The following is a 23,140-nucleotide window of genomic DNA, read 5'->3' on the forward strand; positions in this document are numbered from 1 at the left end:
CAATATTAAATAAGATCAAGCCCCTCTAAGCCTTTCAATAATCTGTTGTTGTTGTGTTGCTAATTTACTGGGAGGAAATTTCTTACCACATTCTACTTTGATTTCAGGGTCCCCTTGGGTCTGCTGGCCCTCCAGGCTTCCCAGGTGCTCCTGGCCCCAAGGTAAAAACATGGTGACAACTGTCATTATATTGATAAACTTCTATAGGGATGAGAAACATAGAGACTGTGTTTACAGATAGAGAATTTCAGAACAGGTACCTTAATGGACACAGAATGTCCAGTTTTCTCTCTCCAACTTTGAAATACATCACCTCTCTGCACTCGAGCACTGTGAGCATAGATACAGAAGGCGACATAGACATGATCCTGTGGGGCTCCTCTGGGATATACTCCCAAACTAGTGGGGATCGACTAGCTGAGAACCAGAGTCTCTACCATAGGGACAGAGAGAGATGAAGCTAGCAGTGGTAGCCGGGATGGTAGAATCAGGATGGTATTCAGGAAAATAAGATCCCAAACCCAAATCTTGTGGTACTAGACTAGATAAGGGAAATGACTGCAATTCTGAAGAAATTTCATAAAATTGGTGTCCTCCAAATGGAGCTATGCTATTTCATTACTTGCTGGCTAATGCCCCAGTGTCTTTCCTTCTTTTAGGGTGAAATTGGACCTGTTGGTAACCCTGGTCCTTCCGGTCCTGCGGGTCCCCGTGGTGAAGTAGGTCTTCCAGGTCTCTCTGGCCCTGTTGGACCTCCTGTAAGTAGCCACTGTCATTAACCTCATTTTGTGGAAGGGGGAAAGAGTGAAGCTGGGGTCAAAGAAGAAGACAAATATTTCTATTAACTGATATTTTTCTCCCTTCCTTTTTTTTTCTTCCTGTAGGGAAACCCTGGAGCCAATGGCCTTGCTGGTGCTAAGGGTGCTGCTGTGAGTATATGGTGGGGATGGAGGCAGGGAGGATGTCAGAAGGGGACAATAGCTCAGATTTGCTGCTGTGATTTTAATGGCCCTAAATGAGTGCTGCCTCTCCTGTCGGTGGCTTCATGATTGGCCACACTGCATTTTCCTTCTCAGGGCCTGCCTGGTGTTGCTGGGGCCCCTGGCCTCCCTGGACCCCGAGGTATTCCTGGCCCTCCTGGTGCTGCTGGTGCCGCTGGTCCCAGAGGACTCGTTGTGAGTGTCAGGGCTGTAGCTTTCATCATCCTGAAATCCCACCTGTACCCCCCTTTCATTACCATCTAGACTTCCTCTGGTAGTTTCATGATTCTCACTTTTATCTTCCTTAGCATTTTTAACTGGTATTTCTTCTATAAGTGCATGTACATGTACGTACAGTCTCTCCCTCCTGCTATCCTAGACTGTCACCCAAAGGTCAGCGAGGCAGATTTCAACACTATCAGTCTTGTCCTTTCCACCAAGACTATTCCCCTGTGAGACATTTCAATGTGAACTGGGCACATTTCTTAGAGAACTTGAGTTTCTCTTTACCTTGATCTATAAACATTCCAAGGTGTTCGTCTGCAAGAAAGTTGTGACAAATGTCTGTCATTTGACCAGTGTTTTGTATTCAACCCTAGGGTGAGCCTGGTCCGGCTGGTTCCAAAGGAGAGACTGGTAACAAGGGTGAGCCCGTAAGTAGTTCTATTATCATAATTTTATGAAGTTATTACTTTTTTAATCCCAAAAGTAATACTTTTGGGATTAAACTTTAACTTTTTTTGAAGTTATTACTTTTTCTCCACCCGATTATGACATCAAAATGATTTTTCCTATTCCCTCCTCTTTTTTTATTAAACAGGGCTCTGCTGGAGCTCAAGGTCCTCCTGGTCCCAGTGGGGAAGAAGGAAAGAGAGGCACCGCTGGTGAAGCTGGCCCCGCTGGCCCCCCAGGACCTGCTGGGCTGAGAGTAGGTTCCAAATGCTCTTGACCAGACACACGAGAGGCAGATGATAACACCCTTTCCCTGGGAATTGGTCAGAATTATTGAGTGCATTTTCTACACGGAGGAAGCATCTGCTTTCCATCTGCTTTATTAAATCAGCAACTCGTTTCGGCATGTCATAAAATAGATCTGGAAACAATGATGACCCACTTTTGCAAAATGCTTCCTCCAGACATTCCTTTGGTGTCGGGTAAAAATTTTCGACATGGTTCGTGTTCGTATCTCCCACTTAAGGGAACAGAGATTTCTTGCATCTTGCCATGTTTCAATAAACTCTGCCCCGCTTGGCTCAAGGATCGTCTTCGATGCTCTTCTGTTTCATGTACTTTCTTACAGGGAAATCCTGGCTCTCGTGGTCTTCCTGGAGCTGATGGCAGAGCTGGTGTCATGGTAGGTTGTCTATTACTCATTTCCTGGGAAAGAGCTTGAGGCTTCTGGTGGTTGGTGTGTCATTCACTGGAGCCCTGCCCCTCCCCTTCTCTTTAACAGGGCCCTGCTGGTCCACGTGGTGCAACTGGTCCTGCTGGTGCTCGAGGTCCCAATGGAGATGCTGGTCGCCCTGGAGAGCCTGGTCTCATGGGACCCCGAGTAAGTTTTGATTGATTTTGAGCAAGTAACACATGTCACTGTTTCCTTTTTTGAAGATATGAATATTATTTGAAGGCGACAACAATAGAAATGAAAAGTACTAGTAAATGTGTTAGCAGGCTTTGATGATGGTTGCCTTTTTAAATTTAACTTCATCAAAGCCTAGTAGAGATTTTTTACCCATTTGGTTAGTTCATAAATTTCCTATTTATGACTTGATACAATAGCTATGAGGTTTGGGGAAGAATGGATTTATTTTCATATACTCAAATTACGTTAGTTCTATCAGCATGAATCTTTTATCTCAATTGGTGAGTTTTATATAAGGTATTTGTGAAAGGTATTAGGTCTATACATTATCAGTTTATTAGATTCATAGTGAAATCATTTTTCCAGCAATCATAAAGTGCTGTAATGTATTCAGCATCACGCTTGCTATGAAGAAATAACCTTGAGATCCATAGACACCCTATTCCATAGCAATAGAGTAATTTTTTGCCTCTGTTATCTCTTATGGATGAATATCAACTGTAACCATACCATAAACAACTGATAAAGACATCAAACATAGCAATAAAAAATCCACTCTGGAAAATTGCTTGCTAAAAGTATTTGTTTTCCTATGATGAGTAAACATGATGTATTTTGCCCATATAGTATGTTGCTCAACAGTTTCTTGAGATATCTATAAACAGATCAGTTGTAAAAGGAAAGGCACAAAATAAATAGAAAATAAAAGATTTCAGGGTTCTTTTCATATTTCCCAGGTAGTGGCTAATACTCCTAATTTACCCCAGGCAATGAACAAAAAAAGTAGGGGAAAGTGCTTTTGTTAGATTTCAATTAATTGGTGCCTCATGAAATACTAATTGTAGTATGTGCATGAAAGTGCCAATATGAAACCATCCTCACTTGCTTTATAGGGTTTTCCCGGTTCCCCTGGAAATGTTGGCCCAGCTGGTAAAGAAGGTCCCGTGGTAAGTATTGTTCCTTTTCCATTATATTTTCAAGAACACTCATTGCACCCTTATCAAGTCTATTTTGTGGCTTATTTATACATGAACACGTTGGAAATAAATATCAGCCATGTACATCATCTGGGAATGCAAAATAATGGGTTGTAATTACGGAGTCCAAAAGAATACGGGACTGAAAGGAGAGAAGCAAAAAGAAAAAACATGACAGGGAAAATTGGAGAGGGTGACAAGGGTATGAAAAGCGAGGGAAAGAGGGAATTATGTACCTATGAGATTGACTGGCTATGTGTGTAACAACATCCTACTTAGAAAAGGGAAATGGATTCATAATTGATAATGAAGACGCTGGATCACAAGCCTGAGGTCGTGAGAGCCTGTTGATGCCGGGTAAAGTTTCACTCAACTCTGGTTTCAGGGTCTCCCTGGGATGGACGGCAGGCCTGGACCCATCGGCCCAGCTGGAGCAAGAGGGGAGCCTGGCAACATCGGGTTCCCTGGGCCCAAGGGTCCCACTGTAAGAATCACCACCACCTCCTCTCCCTTGGCACTTTTATTTTTTGGCCACATTTCACCAAAACCCTGGAATTTCTCTCTTGCCTCAGTTTACTCTATTTCAAAGGGGTTCCTCTCAACATGGGAAAAGTGCAAGCCACTTACCATATTCAAAGTCAGAGTCCAGTGTATCACTCACTGTACACCTGATGAAAATCCATCTCCTGAGTCATGCTTCTGCAGACACAGGTGTCCCTTGTTGTATATATGGAGCTGCAGGGCAATGGATCATACCTCGGACAACAGAATTCAAGGACTAGGAATCTAAAAAACAAAAGCAAGAAATGAACATTTCAAAATTGTTATGGTTACTTTGCCATTTAATGTGTAACATTTTTTTAATGTTTATTATAGGGTGATGCTGGCAAACCTGGAGAAAAAGGTCATGCTGGTCTTGCTGGTGTCCGGGTAGGTGCTAACTTCTGTGCAGATCTGTCCACATGGCATTCATCTAGGACACACTTCCTGTGAGGCCACCTGACATCATTCCATCATGTTCTTTCCAAGATGACATCCCCTGGGGTTCTTTTACCATTAAAAATGTTTTGTTTTTAAACCACACTTAGAAGGAAGTGAGCTGTAACAAAACAGAATATATGTCAAGTCAGAATTATTTATGGATGCACTCGGATTTTATTTAATTCATTCTCTGACCTTCATTAATTGCCCTCTATTGATGGACTTCCAGTGAACCATATCAAAAGTTGGTAGATGGTATTTGGGCCTTAGCAGGAAACCCAGAATGAGTTTAATTCATACTAAAATGTCAAGCTTTGTTTTGAGCAAGTAATGCCTGAGGCTTTGAGGCATCTTAAACTGCCTGACTCTTGGTGACCCTGAGTTTTTCTGTTAAACATTTTAGGGTGCCCCAGGTCCTGATGGAAACAATGGTGCTCAGGGGCCTCCTGGACCACAGGTGAGTATTTTTCCCACTCGTGTTCTTTTCTGCCCTAAAACAAATATAGTCCTGCAAAATGGCCATCTCCTTTTTTCAGTCCAAAAGTGATGTCACGAGATAGTAATGGTGCCATCTACCATTATTTATGCTCTCTTTCCTGTCACTCTCAGGGTGTCCAAGGTGGAAAAGGTGAACAGGGTCCCGCTGGCCCTCCAGGCTTCCAGGTAAGTCATGTAAAACATACAGAATAGTGCTTTGGTCAGACTATCCATCTGCAAATCACCATACCACTCTCCACCACCACAGAGCACAGGCTGTCAGAACTGAAGCAAAGAAGGTGCATTTTTTCAAGGCAAACTTTTGTGTAATGCTTCACTAACACACAATAGTTAGTGATCATGTTGATATTAGAGAGTTCCCCCCAAAACCCAATTATTAGCAAACTGCCTGAGTATAGCCATAAGACTGAGATTGGTGTTTCTTTCATCTAGGGACTGCCTGGCCCTGCAGGTACAGCTGGTGAAGCTGGCAAACCGGGAGAGAGGGTGAGTAAAACAAGTTCATAGTAAATTCACCTAAACTTGGGACTTTCCCTGTTTAATACTCTACTGCGGTGTAATTATAACATGAAAAAGGAAACTTCATATTTAATATGTGAATGATAGTGTTCTATATATGTTGGTACTGATGGAGAGAATGAGCCGAGTTACCCAATTTTGTTTAAATTACTTTGTTTTGAGGATTGAATGAAACATCACACCATGGAAATAAAATAAATCAATGAGCTTTCCACTTAGCCTTATTTTTTGCATTGCTCTTGGTAATGTTAAAACATAAATCATGTCCTTCTTCGTAGTGAAAAAAGTTAATGCACTGATTTTTCATCAAACTAGACCATGAAAAATTGGTTTTAATGTTTTTCTTGGCATTCATACATGATACTGTGGTCCACAATCAGAACACGAGTTCTGAGTCATTTTCTCTGTAATTGTGATGAATGTTTCTCAATTCAGTTACATTATGTGGCCTGGTCTCCTCTGTCAACAGTCAGGCATATTGAGGAGACAGCTGGTCAGTAATAAAGGAGATATACTTGGGTATACATTTTAACTAGGTAATGTGCATAATATGATCATTTCTATTAAAAGAGCAGTCTGTTAATGTAACTAAAAATAAGTAAAGTCCAATAGTGTTCATCATTAGTTATCATATTATCAAAGGACATAGTCTGTGGTCACTTTTCAAAAAACAATACACTAAATAATAGGAAACTTAAATTTCCTGATACCAGGTTCTAAGATAGATAAAGCTTGGATCAAAAGGATTTTCACTTTTTGTATCTTTCCATACACCATTAAAAATTCTCTTGTTCCTAATATCCCATGTAGGCAAGGCCTATCTGACTTTATTTAACTCTTTTAAAACATTTCTAATATCAATTCGTACATAGATTTTGAGAACCTACATAAATTTCGTGCTTCATTTATTTCGTGTTTTGCCTAGGGTCTCCCTGGTGAATTTGGTCTCCCTGGTCCTGCTGGTCCAAGAGTAAGTATTACTTAACTAACTTTCATAAACTTCTGTGCATGTATTTTTAAAACAAGGACTGTTTCTCCTAAAAACTCTTTGTTTTTTAAATAGAGTTTTATTAATTTCAGAGAGGAAGGGAGATGGAAAGAGCGATAGAAACATCAATTATGAGAGAGAATCATTGATTGGCTGCCTCCTGCACACCCCCTATAGGGGATCGAGCCTGCAACCAAGGCATGTGCCCTGACTGAGAATCGAACCATGACCTCCTGGTTCATAGGTTGACCCTCAACCACTGAGCCATGCTGGCCAGGCTCTCCTAAAAACTCTTGATGACCTTGCGACAAGTTCCTGATATTCTTCTGTAGTCAAACATAATCTGTAGAGAGCATTTGAATTTTTAATTGATAGTAGACTTTTTAACTTATTTTCTCATATTTATTATTCAAAAACCATATGGTTATAAGAAACATAAATGACTAATATTTTTATTATATTCATGATTTATATAGATAAGCATGATATACTTATGACAGTGGCTCAAACTTAGTCAAGAAAAATTAATATCTTACTAAGTTTTAAGGTTAATTTTTGCAAGGTATGCTGATGTTTAAAGTCTAAAGCCAAAATTGTGAGTCTACTCTTACAAAAAATAAATGAATATATATATTTAGTTTGTCTATAGTCATTAGAATAGCTGGAGTGATTAGCTTACCCCTAAAATGTCCTACTCTGTGGCTAGTTAACATATATCTAGGATGCCCAAGCAAATTTAGTATCATAAAACTGCAGTATCATAAGACCAAGTTAGAACAAGGGACTTTGAAACAGTAGCAATGTGGACTTACTTGTTAAATATTCTGGGCCATAGAATGTTATGGCATAATGATATTTACATGCAAATTGGGAGATATCTTAATAGATAGATACAAAAATACATATAACATATACATATGTATGTCTCCTCTGGTAAATATTGTCACTGTTGCATAATTATTGCATGCAATTATAAAATGGGAACATAGATATGTTAATATCTAATCTTATTATCACCTGGCATTGCTGTCCACCTAAAATGACACAATATTTCCCTTTCAATATTATACATAACTGGCATCTCTTTTTACCTATGGATCTATCACAAAAAAAGGGAAATAAACAGAAAAAAGGAAATTAATTCCAAATCTGAATATTATAATCTAGGAGAATTAATTTTGGAGTTGTAGTTATAGAGTATTAGAGCTGAATGAGATTTTAGAGATCATCTCATCCCATCCCTTCATTTACTGGTAGAGAAATTAAGAAGAAATAATTATAATTTTCTAATCAGTAGCAGAACCAGGATTCTGAAAGCTTAACAAATATGAACTCTGATGTGTAAAACAGTATCTCTGTAATCATGAACCCTGCAACACTTCTTCCAATCCCTTTTTTTATAGGGGGAACGCGGTCCCCCGGGTGAAAGTGGTGCTGTTGGTCCTTCTGGTCCTATTGGAAGCCGAGGTCCTTCTGGACCCCCAGGGCCTGATGGGAACAAGGTAAAATTTCATGTTATATATTGCTGATTTGGTCCACTATCCTCTAGAATATGTAGATCCTTTACAATAGTGAATTCGATGTTTTTCAGATTATTTACTTATTTCCAGTTCTATAATGATGGCCATCAAAGTAAATAATAATCCAATTCCAGTGAACCTGATTTATTTCCAAAAACGGGAAATCCCGGTCTTCTACACACATAAAAAATTTAGTATGGGTTTTCACTATTGTCTCATCAGACTATTTGTAAGGTCTCTTTCTGTTCCTGTCTGGACTGAGAATCTGTTTTAATCTCCAGATACATTTAGATACTATATTTAGAGAACAAGCCTTTACCTTCTCAGTATCCTCTTTCATAGAGTAAAATTTCACAAAGTAGTCTAAATTTTAATAAGAGACTTTTTAATGATAAAAAAATTAAATGAGCAGTACCTTCACCCCAAAAACATAAGCCTGAAAATCTTGTTTCAAAATGGAATCTGGGGCTTCGATTTTAAAATAAGTAAAATTATACATTTCTGAAAAACAGATCACTTTAATCAGAATAAAGAGAAGACAGCTGATACTACTTTTGATTCTTTAAGGGGAAAAATGTAAAGATTAGCTGCAGAAAGCTATTCTAGTATGTAGAAGAATATTGGGGGGAGTGATAAAAACAAGGTAAGAGAAAACGTAGAAATCAGAAAGTAAATAAGGTTCACCTCAGAAGCTAGTAGACAGGCTTTAAGGATGTGGGACTGTGGAGCTTGATATACAAATGGAGGCTATAATCCCCGCTCCTAAGGAGATTAAAATGTAAACATCTCCTCGACCGGTAAGGTCTCTTTCTGCTCCTGTCTGAGCTAAGAGTCTTATTCTCGAGAAATGTTGGTTGACAAGTATTTTTCACTCTCTGTCTCCTATTATCCAATCCTATCCTTTTCTTTCCCTGCCTGCCTCCCTTAGGAGGATTGGGAGCAGGTTATAGAAAAATCACAGCACCAATTCCCACTCCCAGCTTCTCTTCAGTCACTGTCATAATAGCATCTTCCTCCATTACATTCTCCCTCCTTTCATAGCCCTCATTTGTGTCTCTAAGTAGGCAATGATGCTATCTATTAAATGTTTCAATTGGAATCCTTCAAGAGTTTGAGTTTTCTTTTTTTTTTCTTTTGCCACTGAAATAATTGATTTCACGTATGTTTGATTCAAGGGTGAACCTGGATCCGTTGGTGCTCCGGGCAGTGCTGGTGCCTCTGGTCCTGGTGGACTCCCCGGAGAGAGGGGTGCTGCTGGCATCCCTGGAGGCAAGGGAGACAAGGTACCCTTTTAGTGTTGGACTTGAATACATATTGTGGATGAACTTTAGCGAGAAGGCTGCACGAGGTTGCCCAGTTTTTTACAATTCTTGGCAGGTGGTCTAGTAGCATTTTGATATCTACGCATGTATGTTTCCCCCTGCCACCTAGCACCTACGCATTTCTGAACTCACTAATCTGGCAAAATTCCTTGCTACCATGGAATTTCACACAAACAGATGGTGTTGAGTAATACATGAGGCTCATTTTAATGCCACTAACAATAATGCCTCATCCTGCCCTAATTAATGGCAAAAAGCTATATTGAACAGCTGTCAACCGTGCTGCTGCATTAGTTATGCCATAGGAGGGATTGGGCGCTGAAGCCCGCTGTGACGTTACCTTATAATTCTGTCCACATGAATTATGCTTGATTATGCTTCAGGAGGGTCATGGAAATTAGAAAAGAATATTTAACGATCATCTGAAAAGGTCCTTGATTATTTTCCTTTTTTTTTTTTAATTCCTCCTTTCACACATGTAGAATGGTAGGGAATCAAGGCATTACTAAGATTTTCAGCGACTGAGATATTGTAGTATGTTCTGTAAGAACACTCCAGAGTAATTCTGATTAAAAACTTTGGTCGGAAGACAAAGCCTGGCTCCTGCTTTATATTTCAGGGTGAACCTGGCCTCAGAGGTGAAGTGGGTACCACAGGCAGAGATGGTGCTCGTGTGAGTAAAATTCTGTTTGTTGTTTGTGCTTAGCTTATGTTTTTGTACCCCCACTCAATTTGAGTTGAGAAGCTTTCCAAAACAGAACTGACAAACAAGGATTTGAGTTTAGTCAAAGAGCCTTCCTGGGTCTACGACTAACGATACCATTTTACATGTTCCAAAAGCAAAAGTCAAGGGGACTCACCACTTTGAAAATCACAGCCTGAATTTTCTACCTTCCTCCTTGTTAACTGAACAAAAGTAAAAAGTACAAACCAAAAACTCTGGGGTTACTGGAACTTTAAAGGATTGCTGAAGTCATTAGAGGGCTTTAGAAAAAAACACTAACTCCTACATTTTAAGAAGCCAGAACCTCCTAACCAGATCCTGTTAATGCCATGGAGATGCCAAAGATAATCTCATAATAACCATACCACAGCTCTTAAATGCCATAAGCTACCTTGGTTTCTTCTCATCTCTCTCTTGGAGCTGATATCTCACTATGGCACATTCATAGTAGTCCTTTCTCTGAATCACAAAGTCCTAACAGTTCCAAACAAGGCCACACATCTGCTGCTCTCAATGGAATTTGATAAGAGCAGAGAGTTCAGATCTCCCCAATTCCTAACCTGCCCTTGCCTTACACATTTCCATAACCTTTACCACGGGAGCACTCTCCTTCTGAGAGTGGCTTCTGGTAGTATTGATAATTAGAACTGAAACGCATCAAAGGTTTTTTTGATGTCCACCTAGAGTGCGCCATGAAAGTGGCCTGTCCCTGGATAAGCACAGCAGGGGGGAATAGCAGGGGTCACTGTTGATGGTACGGGAGGTTATTATAAGTTCTGTTTTCTTTTTGGTCCTAGGGCGCTCCTGGTGCCATGGGTGCCCCTGGTCCTTCTGGAGCCTCTGGTGACCGGGTAAGCATGCATTTTCTCTGAGTTGCAACTCTCCAAGGCAATAGCAGTAGCTAAAATTTCCTGCCTGCCTTAGCTCCCAAAACTCACAGTAATTCATTTTTATGGCTTGGTTTTAAACCCACTTATTTAAAAACCTATGTTTTATGATGGGGCAGCAGGAAACACTGTGTGTTTAAAGTTCTCTTCCCCTTTCTACATATATGCCAGCTATGTGATCTAACACTTTACTCCTTGTCATTTGTTTTAAAATCCTACTCTGTTGCTCATTAAAAACATCCTAATGCACTGAGCCTTCTCAAAGCCTGCAATTGTAAAAAAAAAAAAAAAAAAGAAAGAAAGAAAAGAAAAGAAATCAATAAAATACATAGTGTGCTCATTTCCCATTGAACACTTAAAATAGGCCTTATTTATTGTACTGCACAGATTGCAGCAAATAGATCAGCCCTGTGTTCATCTAAAAAAATAGAATGTCCTCTTCCTGGTATTGTAAGCACTGATTTATAGAGTTTTTGCAAGTGTATGACCAATACCACTTCAGCTAACAAATTGAATACAAACATTAAGCAGAGTCAGAACCACTTCATTTTACTCTGTAGATGTGCATTAGTTATCTTCCCCAATGCATCTGCAAACTCTGACCGGGGACAACTGTCTAGCATGGTTACCTCTCCTTCCAACTCTGTGAGCATTTGTGTTTGGCACATTAACAAGCTCATCTTTGGCCCCATCATAGGGTGAAGCTGGTGCTGCTGGTCCCGCTGGTCCCGCTGGCCCTCGTGGTAGCCCTGTAAGTAGAAACCTGGGTCATTGCGGACACTCATAACTTTTAGACATTGATGAACCTAAGATGCTAAGACATAAACATGCCTTCTCTCACTTAGGGTGAACGTGGGGAAGTTGGTCCCGCTGGCCCCAATGGATTCGCTGGCCCTGCCGTGAGTATCATGTAATAAAGGTTAATCTGAAAACATCCCAAGTTGGTAAGTGAGTGAGTTTGAACTACCTGAACCATAAAACTGTTCCTTTCCAACAGGGCGCTGCTGGTCAACCTGGTGCTAAAGGAGAGAGAGGAACCAAAGGGCCCAAGGGTGAAAATGGTGTTGTGGGTCCCACAGGCCCTGTAGGAGCTGCTGGACCATCTGTAAGTTGAATTCACTGGTGCTCAACAGCTACCTATGAAATATTAGAATTGCACATACATCAATTAAATTCCTACTACACACAGCAGAGAATATGCCAGATAGAAGATTATTTTTAAAATAAGAATTAACATCTGCATCCTGTTTTATATTTGTAAAAGTCTCATTTATATTACCTTATTTTTTGATAATCCCATAGGTGGTAATATTGAAGTAAGAACACTTATTTTATTTTATATGACACAGATAATTATTTTTAATTTCTATATTTGCTTCTAAGAGACATGAGAATGATTCCTTTGAATAAAAGAATAACAATTGTAAGAATTGTTTTGTGATTTGATCCCATCTTCTTTTGTTTCCATTTAGGGTCCCAATGGCCCCCCAGGTCCTGCTGGAACTCGTGGTGATGGTGGCCCCCCTGTGAGTATTTAAAATGGACTCATGGCTTTTCTTTCTTTAAAAATCTAAGAGGGACATATTTACAAAATAGAATACTATGCAGCTGCAAAAAAGAAGGAACTCTTATACTTTGAGACTGCATGAAGGGACAGGGAAAGTATTATGCTAAGCGAAATAAGCCAGTCAGAGAAAGGCAAGTATCACAGGATCTCCCTTATATGTGGAATCTAATGAACAAACTAAACTGATCAACAAAAGAGATCCAAAGACATGGAAGCATGGAACAGACTGACAAATCTTAGAGGAAAAGGGAAGAGAGTAACCCAAGAACTTATATGCATAACCCATGGACACAGACAATAGTGTGGTAGATGTGGGGGGGCGGGGGTGGCAGGTGCAGGGTAGAGGGAGTCAATGGGGGGGAAAAAAGGAGGGACATCTGTAACACTTTCAACAATAATTTTTTTAAAAAAATTGAATAGGTACAACTTGAAAGTTTGGATATTTGGGGTAAATTTATACTACTGTAAGGAGACACTTGAGATCCAAGTTAACTCTGATCAAAGAAATTCTCATATTGAAGTGAAGGTCAGCTTCATAGGATATTAACATAATCCCAGGTATGACTCAGTGTCATGTATGTTGCTACCACCTCACTTGAGGTAATAACCCAAATGAAAATTCCTGGTGGTTTAATTGTGGAATGGGTAAAACATTTCTTTGATACCTTTATCTTCTTGTTGATGCTTCACTTCTTCTGCCTGACCAAGTCCTTTCCTTTGACATCCAGTGCTATCACACCAACTCCCTAGAGACCCTGAGCTCCCTAAGGCTCCTTCCTTCTTTCATTGGACAACAATTAAAACTTAGTCTTTTGTCATATCTTCCTCTGTAAACAAAATTACTTATTCATTGTCCATTCCCTTAGCACCCAGCCAGATAGTTAAGATAGTTATTAAGGTATACACAACAAGGTGTAATAATGGCATAGTGTCTTTATCTTCTTGTTCTTACAACCTCCAGTAATATATTAACATTTAGAAAAGGACCATCAGAGCTTTAATGCAAAATATGGGGGTCACAAGTGGAGGAATGCTGGTGAGGAAGATGGTAGAGATGGAGGGTCTTGGAGTCCTGATTTAATAACTCTATATGAGGCTGCCACTACCTACTCCTTGGTCCATCCCTTTGTCACAGAATATTGAGGATTTGTCAGAATTTCCCTTTTTACCTGAATCTCTGAAGTTGGTGCTGACTGTAGAATTTTAATATGGAATTTTAATGTGCTTGGTTCTAGGGCATGACTGGTTTTCCTGGTGCTGCTGGACGTACTGGTCCTCCTGGACCCAGTGTAAGTAAATCACTACAAAATATATCTTCATACACTCTAGCCAAACGACCTGGCCTCTGGTGGGAAACTGGTAAGAAACTGTGTAAAAATATGCTACTAATATTTAGCTATCACTTTCTTAGTCTAAAATCAGTTTTTCTGAACCATTAAGGCAAATTCATCACAAATTATATCTTATAATATCAATTTGAGAGGATTTTATTCATGTGAACACAAGTTCCCTTTTAGGGGCATAGTCTTTTTGTTAAAAATAAAAAACAGAACAGTTTTAGTCACATATCAGATATTTCTATATCTAATTACCCTTTATAGCCAACATTCTGTCCCGTTGTTAAGGTATAATTGTTCCTGAATTTAAAGTTGGTTTGGCCTCTAATTTAATTCTGAATCAGACTCTTCTGTCAGGACTCAAGAGAATTTAATTAATTACCAAGGATTAAGTTTTCCGGTTAAGGTTTCAGGGGGGAAAAATAGCAAAGATGTTGATTTCTTGGAATCCTTTTACAGGTTCATAACAGAAAAATCTTCATTCCCTGTAGGCATTTAATTAAAGCTAGTTGAGAGCATATGTGATTCCTCATTTATGACCAAAATGCCAGTATTGGCTTTCTTCAAAAAATAAATGACTGGAGTTCTCCAAAACTCACTCGTTTACAACCAACTTGATAACTTTGCCTAGTTCCAATATGCCAGGTTACTAGTACTACAGCATTGCTTCCCCTCACAGACATTTGCCTTAGCTTCTACCTCCGTTCACTTTATTACAGCCTCCAGAGAAGGAAGATGGGAGTTGCTTCTTTCTATAAGAAAGAATGTTTAAAAATCTAAACATTTCTCCCAAATGGTCAGGATACTATTTTGTTGTTTCCCCTGCATCTTAATATCAAAAATCCCAGCTGCTCTCTTCCAGGCCCATGATGATTAACAGAAAGTAATGACCTTGTACATTTGCCCACAGGGTATCACTGGCCCTCCTGGTCCCCCTGGTGCTTCTGGCAAAGAAGGAATCCGTGGGCCTCGTGGTGACCAAGGTCCAGTTGGCCGAACGGGAGAAACAGGTGCAACTGGGCCTCCTGGCTTTGTTGGTGAAAAGGGTCCTTCTGGAGAGCCTGGTGCTGCTGTAAGTGATTTTAAACTCCTCTTTCCTAATACCTTACATTGAATCAAAATAAAACCCTTACACAAATCTTCAAATGGTGTATATTTGTTGATGAGCATTGCAGGCTCTTGAGTAGAGCTCAGTTAAGCCAGGAAATCTGTCTAACAGATATTGAGGGTCATCGCTTCAGTGGATGCTGAGAAGGCACTAGATGGGAATAATGATAAAAGAGAAAACTCAAGGTTTTACCAAAACAGCCCTTTAAGTTCTTGAGGGCACCTTAAGATACTGGGATTAGAACAGAATCCCAGCGCAGTGGTCTTCCTACCATCTATTAGTTGATCTCAGTAAGCCACCAGTTCCTTAAACATGCATTGTCCAATATTATTCCTACTCTGAAATCTGCTTTTGTTAGACCTGGTTCAGTTAGAGGCCAAGGTCAAAATTTGCTGGCTGGCATAGATTCTATAAAAACTCTACTCCACAACCCAGAGGGCTAAATTCATTAATTTCAACCACATATTTTTAATGTTGTTCCACTGGTTTCAAGAAGGGACCAGGAACAAAAATATGCATGCCAAGATGGAAACTCATTGTCCTCACTAAAGAAAAGACATCTAAGGATATGTCCTGCTAACCAGACTGTTTCTAAACTGAGGATAGCTCATTCTCATAACCCTCAAGCCAACCTGTTATCAGCTATGGTCTTTACAGTAACACTCAGTCTTCTTCATCTTGTTCAGGGACCTCCTGGCACCCCAGGTCCTCAGGGTCTTCTTGGTGCTCCTGGTATTCTGGGTCTCCCAGGCTCTAGAGGTGAACGTGGTCTACCAGGTGTTTCCGGATCTGTGGTGAGTGTTTGACACGATTCTTATTCTCATTAACATAATAAAAGATTTTAAAAGCTGCCACTTCAAATGTGACAGATTGATCACTGAATAACTCCACTTAAGATATTTTATTCATGGCATTTCCTTTATTCAGATCACATGTCACTTCTCCAAGAAGCTTTAATACCACCTTACTTAGACACATGCAATAAAGACACAGCTTAACATTATGCAGAATGATTTTTGTTCTTTTTACATGCTTAAGAATGACATAAGCTCTAATTGCATTTACTCCTCTGCAATATGAAATGCTAGCATCATTTATCCTGTGGGAAGAATGAAACTCTGAAAGTTCTGAATCATCCCATTAAACCTTAGACGTGACAGCAACTAGGAACCATCTCATCTCCATAAACTCTCTCAACTTTATGAATTCATTTCATTTGGGCTAGCAGATGAAAGTAGGCTCACCGAATACAGAGGACATTCCAAAACTACATAGAGCCAGGCATCTTAAGTGTGTAGGAGAACGGTCAGGGTGACAGTTCTTACCATTTTATAGCCTATTCATTGTCATTCTTTCTTTAAGCTGAAAACGCCTGGCTAGGGTAGTTCTGGGAAGGGAGGATTGGCACTCTGTTCAATGAGAGAAATGCTATTTTGTCTTCTCTGCCTTTTTAGGGTGAGCCTGGTCCTCTTGGCATTGCCGGTCCACCTGGGGCCCGTGGTCCCCCTGGTGCTGTGGGTAGTCCTGGAGTTAACGGTGCTCCTGGTGAAGCTGGCCGTGATGTGAGTTCAACACTTGGTTTGTAAAATAAAACCTGGCAATATTTCATTGTGTGCAGCTTTATATCCTGCCCTGAGGTCCCCTTGTTCCAAGTTTCTAAACATGGTGTCAGTAATTTCTACATATACTGACCACTCCTAGTATTGAAAATAAAAAATAAATTACTTGGGATGCAGGGTAGGTCTTTAAATAGTATACAATACTTCAAAGCTGGCCAAAATATTAAGAAAACACTTCTAAAAAAATCTAGGTTGGCACGGTGTTGTTCCTATTTTTAACAGTCTGAAAGGGTTTTCACTATTGAGTTCTGGGAGTGATGAAGGCAGAATAGCTGAACTAAAGGGGCTGGTGGGCTACAGAGCTCATTAAGTGCCTTTGTTGGTGTGGTGTCTTCACAGGGCAACCCTGGGAGTGATGGTCCCCCAGGCCGTGATGGTCAACCTGGACACAAGGTTGGTATACCTCTTCATCTTCCCCTCATTTAAAAGTGACTAAACTGCAGGCAAGATGCTAAGCTTCATTTTGCCTTTGGTAGGGAGACCGTGGTTACCCTGGCAACGCTGGTCCTGTTGGCACTGTGGGTGCACCTGGTCCTCATGGCCCTGTGGGTCCCACTGGAAAACATGGAAACCGTGGTGAACCTGTAAGTTGTAAATACCAGTTCCTTAATGCTGTCATCCTCATAGGCTTTACTTCTGACTGCCCCACACTTGGGAACCTGAGAGGGGCCGGGGAGGACAATCTTGGGCATGCTAATAACTTGTGTTTTTCTTTTCCAATTCACAGGGTCCTGCTGGTTCTGTTGGTCCCACCGGTGCCGTTGGTCCAAGAGGTCCTAGTGTATGTACATAGTGAAGATTTCTTTACAAATGAACATTTAAGAGAAATCTAGACTGTCCATTAAAAAAAAATAATAATAAATAGGCTAGACTTTTTTTTTTTAATTTAGTCCCTGTTGAGAATTGTTAATAAATAGCTTTTATTTTGATTTATTTATTTATTTATTTATTACTTTTCAGGTGTTTACATTTATAGCAATGATAGTAACTGAAAAGCTATCCATTTAAAATAATTTTTTCATTTTCAACACAGATGTATTTCACTGCCTGTGAAAACCATTGTGCAAACCTATTGCACTAAAATAATTTGTGACATTACAGCCATTTTACTAATGTGAGAATTGTTACAAATAGCTTTTAAATCACAATTTCAAATCTCTTCTGCTTGTTTGTACTAAATAATCATGAAGATATAGCCAACATTACAGACAGCTCAACTAAAGCAGATTGAGATGGGAGTAGCATACACATGCCTTTTAGACCTTTGCATGTCTTGAGTTTCCTTTGTAAAGAGATTCAACAGTATTTGTTGAGAAGAAAGTGTCATTTTTCTAAAAAGGTGAATGTCCTATATGTCCTACTCTTTCTCTGCAGGGCGCACAAGGTATTCGAGGTGATAAGGGAGAGCCTGGTGAGAAGGGGCCCAGAGGTCTTCCTGGCTTAAAGGGGCACAATGGATTGCAAGGTCTTCCTGGTCTTGCTGTAAGTAAAATGAGGACATCCAGTATCTATGCAGATCTTAAAGGCCTTCAACCCAAAATGATCTTCCTTAGATTTTCACTGGTATTATTCTAAAATGTCCTGCCTCATAGTCATTTACCATTCTCTGGCTAACTTCATCTCTTGGAGATAATACTGTTTCATTCCACCGTGAAAAGGTGAGGGTTAAGGGAGATAAAAATACACATGTATTAAAATCTCCTGGCAACAATGTCCTTCAACCTCACTTAAAGTAAATGTAATTAGAGGAATGACTAATATTGCACTGCTGAAATAGTTTGCAGAAAAAAAAATTGAATATAATAGACATAATGGGAGAAAAGAGCCCCATTTTACATTTTCAATTTTCTCAATCCAGAGTTCATTGGAACTAAAGTTTTCCATTCAGTTTTTAAAAATCTATTTATTGACATGTGTTCTGAAAATGTGATTTTCCTGTTCTCTCTTTAAAGGGTCATCATGGTGATCAAGGTGCTCCTGGCACTGTGGGTCCTGCTGGCCCCAGGGTAGGTAACTCTAAGAGACATCTATCTCTGAAATAGAGCCTATACAGCGGTTCTCAACCTGTGGGTCGTGACCCCTTTGGCGGTCGAACGACCCTTTCACAGGGGTCGCCTAAGACCATCCTGCATATCAGATATTTACATTACGATTCATAACAGTAGCAACATTACAGTTATGAAGTAGCAACGAAAATAATTTTATGGTTGCGTCACAACATGAGGAACTGTATTTAAAGGGCCAGAAGGTTAAGAACCACTGCATAGAAGGTAGAGAGTCCCAGGCCTTTGCTCTCTTAGGGGGGTTTCACTGGCTCACAAAGTCCTTCTTCCCTAGGGCCCTGCTGGTCCTTCTGGCCCTCCTGGCAAAGATGGTCGCAATGGACATCCTGGTGTGGTCGGACCTGCTGGCATTCGTGGCACTCAGGGTAGCCAAGGTCCTGCTGTAAGTATTATTTGGGGAAAGAATAAAGAGCATCACTGGCCTAAAGACTAAACCAAGATAATTATGTCAACACATTAGTCTCCCAGTTCCATGTTTTCTAAAATATCTAAAAGTGGTCTGTATATAATGAGTTGCTTAAGTCCATCCCTGCATGTATGCCTGGGAGCAAGTTGTTTATTTACATAAATCTGATTCTTTTTTTACTTATTAAAACATACTTCTGTGTGATGCCCATCTGAAAACCTGCTGCCATTGATGTCTCTCAGTGAGCCTCCTCTTTCTCACTTTCACCTTTGCAGGGTCCTCCTGGTCCCCCTGGCCCTCCCGGGCCTCCTGGCATAAGTGGTGGTGGTTATGACTTTGGTTTTGATGGAGACTTCTACAGGGCTGACCAGCCTCGTTCACCGCCTTCTCTCAGACCCAAGGATTATGAAGTTGATGCCACTCTGAAATCTCTCAACAACCAGATTGAGACCCTTCTTACTCCCGAAGGCTCTAGGAAGAACCCAGCTCGCACATGCCGTGACTTGAGACTCAGCCACCCAGAGTGGAGCAGTGGTAGGTCAAGATGAGCCTGAATGAGTCAGAATGACCCTTCTCACAAGTTGGGCTTTTCAAAATCAGTTCCCACTGATACTTAGAATGAAAAGTAAAACCTCAGCAAGAGGTTTTATGGTCCGGGTCTTGTTTTTTTTCTTAAAGGTTACTACTGGATTGACCCTAACCAAGGATGCACTATGGATGCTATCAAAGTATACTGCGATTTCTCTACTGGTGAAACCTGCATCCGGGCTCAACCTGAGAACATCCCAGTCAAGAACGGGTACAGAAGTTCCAAGACCAAGAAGCACATCTGGTTAGGAGAAACTATCAATGGTGGAACCCAGGTGAGGAATCCCACAAACATTCCTTCCCTTGCTAAACAATATTTTGTTAGGATTGTTTGTTTTTCAATCCTTTACTGGAATGGACTTATTAAAAGAACCTGCTCTTTTGGGGATTCCAGTTCTATCTTGAGTTACACATTAAAGACATATTGATTGAACATATCCATACAATTCAAAGTTTTTACTCACATGTAACTTAACTGATAATCACTGGAGAAACTGACTAATGTCATTTAATATGAAGGTGTCCTGACCATGCATGTGTATTTTGAGCATATGTGCTTATTTAAATTTTTAATTAACCTTTTCACTGATTTTATTGAATGCCTGCTGGTGGGAATCACAGAAAAAGAACGAGATCCAAATTTCGATCTCTGCTCTTTTATTGTAAATAAGAAACATACACAAAAAGGCTTGTCTGAAAGAGGTACCTTTCTGAGATGACCTAGCCTCAGCCGGGTTGTTCCCAAGGCCCTTCTAGGTAACTGATACTTCAAAGACAAGTGGATTCTGTTTCCTTTAATGGCCAGTGGGAGAAAAGAGGGGCCATATGTAATACTTTCAACAATAAATATTTTTTTGAAATAAGAAAGTAAAATTTCCTTATTCTTAAGGTTCAAATCTGACTTCATTGTTTTTCCCTATACCAGACTATTTTTTTCCAAATCGACTCTTAGTATCCAAGTCCCTCTCCACTTAATTGGAATGTCCATCTTATTCTCTGTAGTTTGAATACAATGTTGAAGGAGTGACAACCAAGGAAATGGCTACCCAACTTGCCTTCATGCGCCTGCTGGCTAACCATGCCTCTCAAAACATCACCTACCACTGCAAGAATAGCATTGCATACATGGATGATGAGACTGGCAACCTGAAGAAGTCTGTCATTCTGCAAGGCTCCAATGATGTTGAACTTGTTTCCGAGGGCAACAGCAGGTTCACCTACACTGTTCTTGTAGACGGCTGCTCTGTAAGTAAAAGTGAAATATGGGAATAGTGAATAGGACTTACCTGAGGGGCGCGGGGTGGGTGGGGGGGTCCTAATTTAGAAACGTAAGCAAAGTAAACAGATAAATGAGTGGCCTAACTTATTTAATCATTTTACATGAATTTATTTATTTAAATTCAGATGTTAAATCCAGAGTATTCTTATCAGATCCTTCTTGCCTTCTGAAATTCTCTGAAATACTGAAATATATACTATGTCCATATATTAGTTGTTGTTTTTTTGTATTAGTTTCTTCTCTTTTCTTAAATGATAATTTATGCCCCTAACTTAAAATTACTTGAGGTTTAAAGGACCCAAGCTATAATTTATAGTTACATGTATGTTATTTTACTTGCTAACATGGCCTACATTTAAATTTTTTCATGCTTTCCCTATAATCCTATATAATAAAAGGCTAATATGCAAATCGACTAAATGGCAGAACAACCCATTGCTATGACGCACACTGACCACCAGAGGCAGACACTCCATGCAGGAGCTGCCCCCTGGTGGTCAGTGCACTCCCACAGGGGGAGCACTGCTCAGCCAGAAGCTGTGGCAAGCACAGCCGAGATGGCGGGAGCCACTCCCACCTCCGTGGCAGCGCTCAAGATGTCCAACTGCCTGCTTAGTCAGTCAGACATCCCCCGCAGGCTCCCGGACTGTGAAAGGGTTCAGGCCGGGCTGAGGGACCCTCCCCCCCAGTGCACAAATATTGTGCACTGGGCTTCTAGTATACTATAAATGGAAGAAAAATTTAAATATACTGATAGCAATACTCTCCAACTCCCCTCTCCCCCACAGACACACACACATCCTGAAAATGATGATGTAGACATAAATCACTAGGAACATGTATTGCAATGTTGTTGTTGTTTTAATTAGACCGGTAGGAAGCCTCTCCCTCTAAAGACACCCCCCGATGCTTCTGTTTCAAAGATGAATGTGTTGATCTGGGACACATGTCTTCAGAATGACACAAGTGAAAATGCAGTTCTTATATCTAAGATTCGATGATGTTAGATTCCAAAATATTGCTGCTTTATGTATATTTTTTCTTCTCTCTCTTTTTTTGTAACAGAAAAAGACAAACGAATGGGGGAAGACAATCATTGAATACAAAACAAATAAGCCATCTCGCCTGCCTTTCCTTGATATTGCAATTTTGGACATCGGTGGTGCTGACCAAGAAATCAGTTTGGACATTGGCCCAGTCTGTTTCAAATAATTGACCTCAACCTAAATTAAAAGAAAGGAAATCTAAAATAACAACTTTTTCTCTTTGCCATTTCTTTTTCTTCCTTTTTCACTAAAAGCTGAATCCTTCCATTTCCTCTGCACATCTATTTGCTTAAATTGCGGGCAAAAGAGAAGGAGGATTGATCAGAGCATTGTGCAATACGATTTCATTAATTCCCTCTCCCTCTCCCCTCCCCAAAAGATTTGGATTTTTTTTCAACACTCTTACACCTGTTGTGGACAATGTCAACCTTTGTAAGAAAACCAAAATAAAAATTGAAAAATAAAAACCATGAACATGTGCACCACTTGTGGCTTTTGAATATCTTCCACAGAGGGAAGTTTAAAACCCAAACTTCCGATGGTTTAAACTACCTCAAAACACTTTCCTGTGAGTGTGATCCATACCATTAGGTGCTGGCCCAGACAGAGATGAGCTGAGGTACTTGTTTTGTTTTGTTCAAAATACAAAGGTGCTAATTAATAGTATTTCAGATACTTGAAAAGTGTTGATGGTGCTAGAAGAATTTCAGAAGATACTCCTCTGTATTGAGTTGTATTGTGTTTTTTCCATTTGATTTTGCATCAGTAATTTACATCTTATCCCTGAATAAAAGTATGCAGATCATTTGCCCAACATTGTCCTCTTCTTTAAATTCAGCATTTGTTCTTTGCCAGTCTCATTTTCATCCTCTCCCATGGTTCCAAAGAAGCCTTGCTTCTCAAGACAAGCAGAAAAATTAAATTGTACCTATTTTGTATATGTGAGATGTTTAAATAAATTGTGAAAAATGAAATAAAGCATGTTTGGTTTTCCAAAAGAAAATATTGACTAAAATTCTTTGCTTCCATGCTCTTTGCAATATAAATATGGATTATGGCATCTCTACCGGCCATTAGACCGAGTGTTTCTTATTGGATAGAAACTATGCAGAAGGGCAGTTTGGTTTGGTAGAAAGAGCAGAGAACAAG

The 23,140-nt window shown here is 40.0% G+C and overlaps 1 protein-coding gene across 1 annotated transcript in view; it reads left to right on the forward strand.

Moving 5' to 3' along the window:
* COL1A2 (collagen type I alpha 2 chain) overlaps nt 1–22,473 on the forward strand; it is a 36,304-nt gene extending 13,831 nt beyond the window's left edge. Inside the window, exons 16-52 of the mRNA XM_059712335.1 lie at nt 108–161; nt 660–758; nt 885–929; nt 1,077–1,175; nt 1,580–1,633; nt 1,801–1,908; nt 2,281–2,334; nt 2,434–2,532; nt 3,456–3,509; nt 3,925–4,023; nt 4,416–4,469; nt 4,924–4,977; nt 5,130–5,183; nt 5,451–5,504; nt 6,463–6,507; nt 7,929–8,027; nt 9,221–9,328; nt 9,987–10,040; nt 10,889–10,942; nt 11,676–11,729; nt 11,824–11,877; nt 11,976–12,083; nt 12,451–12,504; nt 13,781–13,834; nt 14,793–14,954; nt 15,677–15,784; nt 16,445–16,552; nt 16,949–17,002; nt 17,086–17,193; nt 17,337–17,390; nt 17,984–18,091; nt 18,562–18,615; nt 18,947–19,054; nt 19,354–19,612; nt 19,757–19,941; nt 20,669–20,911; nt 22,011–22,473. Of these exons, the coding sequence (XP_059568318.1) occupies nt 108–161; nt 660–758; nt 885–929; nt 1,077–1,175; nt 1,580–1,633; nt 1,801–1,908; nt 2,281–2,334; nt 2,434–2,532; nt 3,456–3,509; nt 3,925–4,023; nt 4,416–4,469; nt 4,924–4,977; nt 5,130–5,183; nt 5,451–5,504; nt 6,463–6,507; nt 7,929–8,027; nt 9,221–9,328; nt 9,987–10,040; nt 10,889–10,942; nt 11,676–11,729; nt 11,824–11,877; nt 11,976–12,083; nt 12,451–12,504; nt 13,781–13,834; nt 14,793–14,954; nt 15,677–15,784; nt 16,445–16,552; nt 16,949–17,002; nt 17,086–17,193; nt 17,337–17,390; nt 17,984–18,091; nt 18,562–18,615; nt 18,947–19,054; nt 19,354–19,612; nt 19,757–19,941; nt 20,669–20,911; nt 22,011–22,157 (3,363 nt within the window). The 3' untranslated portion in view covers nt 22,158–22,473. The remainder of the gene's footprint in view (nt 1–107; nt 162–659; nt 759–884; nt 930–1,076; nt 1,176–1,579; nt 1,634–1,800; nt 1,909–2,280; nt 2,335–2,433; nt 2,533–3,455; nt 3,510–3,924; nt 4,024–4,415; nt 4,470–4,923; nt 4,978–5,129; nt 5,184–5,450; nt 5,505–6,462; nt 6,508–7,928; nt 8,028–9,220; nt 9,329–9,986; nt 10,041–10,888; nt 10,943–11,675; nt 11,730–11,823; nt 11,878–11,975; nt 12,084–12,450; nt 12,505–13,780; nt 13,835–14,792; nt 14,955–15,676; nt 15,785–16,444; nt 16,553–16,948; nt 17,003–17,085; nt 17,194–17,336; nt 17,391–17,983; nt 18,092–18,561; nt 18,616–18,946; nt 19,055–19,353; nt 19,613–19,756; nt 19,942–20,668; nt 20,912–22,010) is intronic.
* The last annotated feature ends 667 nt before the right edge of the window (nt 22,474–23,140 follow it).

This window comes from Myotis daubentonii, chromosome 10 (genome assembly GCF_963259705.1).
Source record: "Myotis daubentonii chromosome 10, mMyoDau2.1, whole genome shotgun sequence".
NCBI lineage: Eukaryota > Metazoa > Chordata > Mammalia > Chiroptera > Vespertilionidae > Myotis > Myotis daubentonii.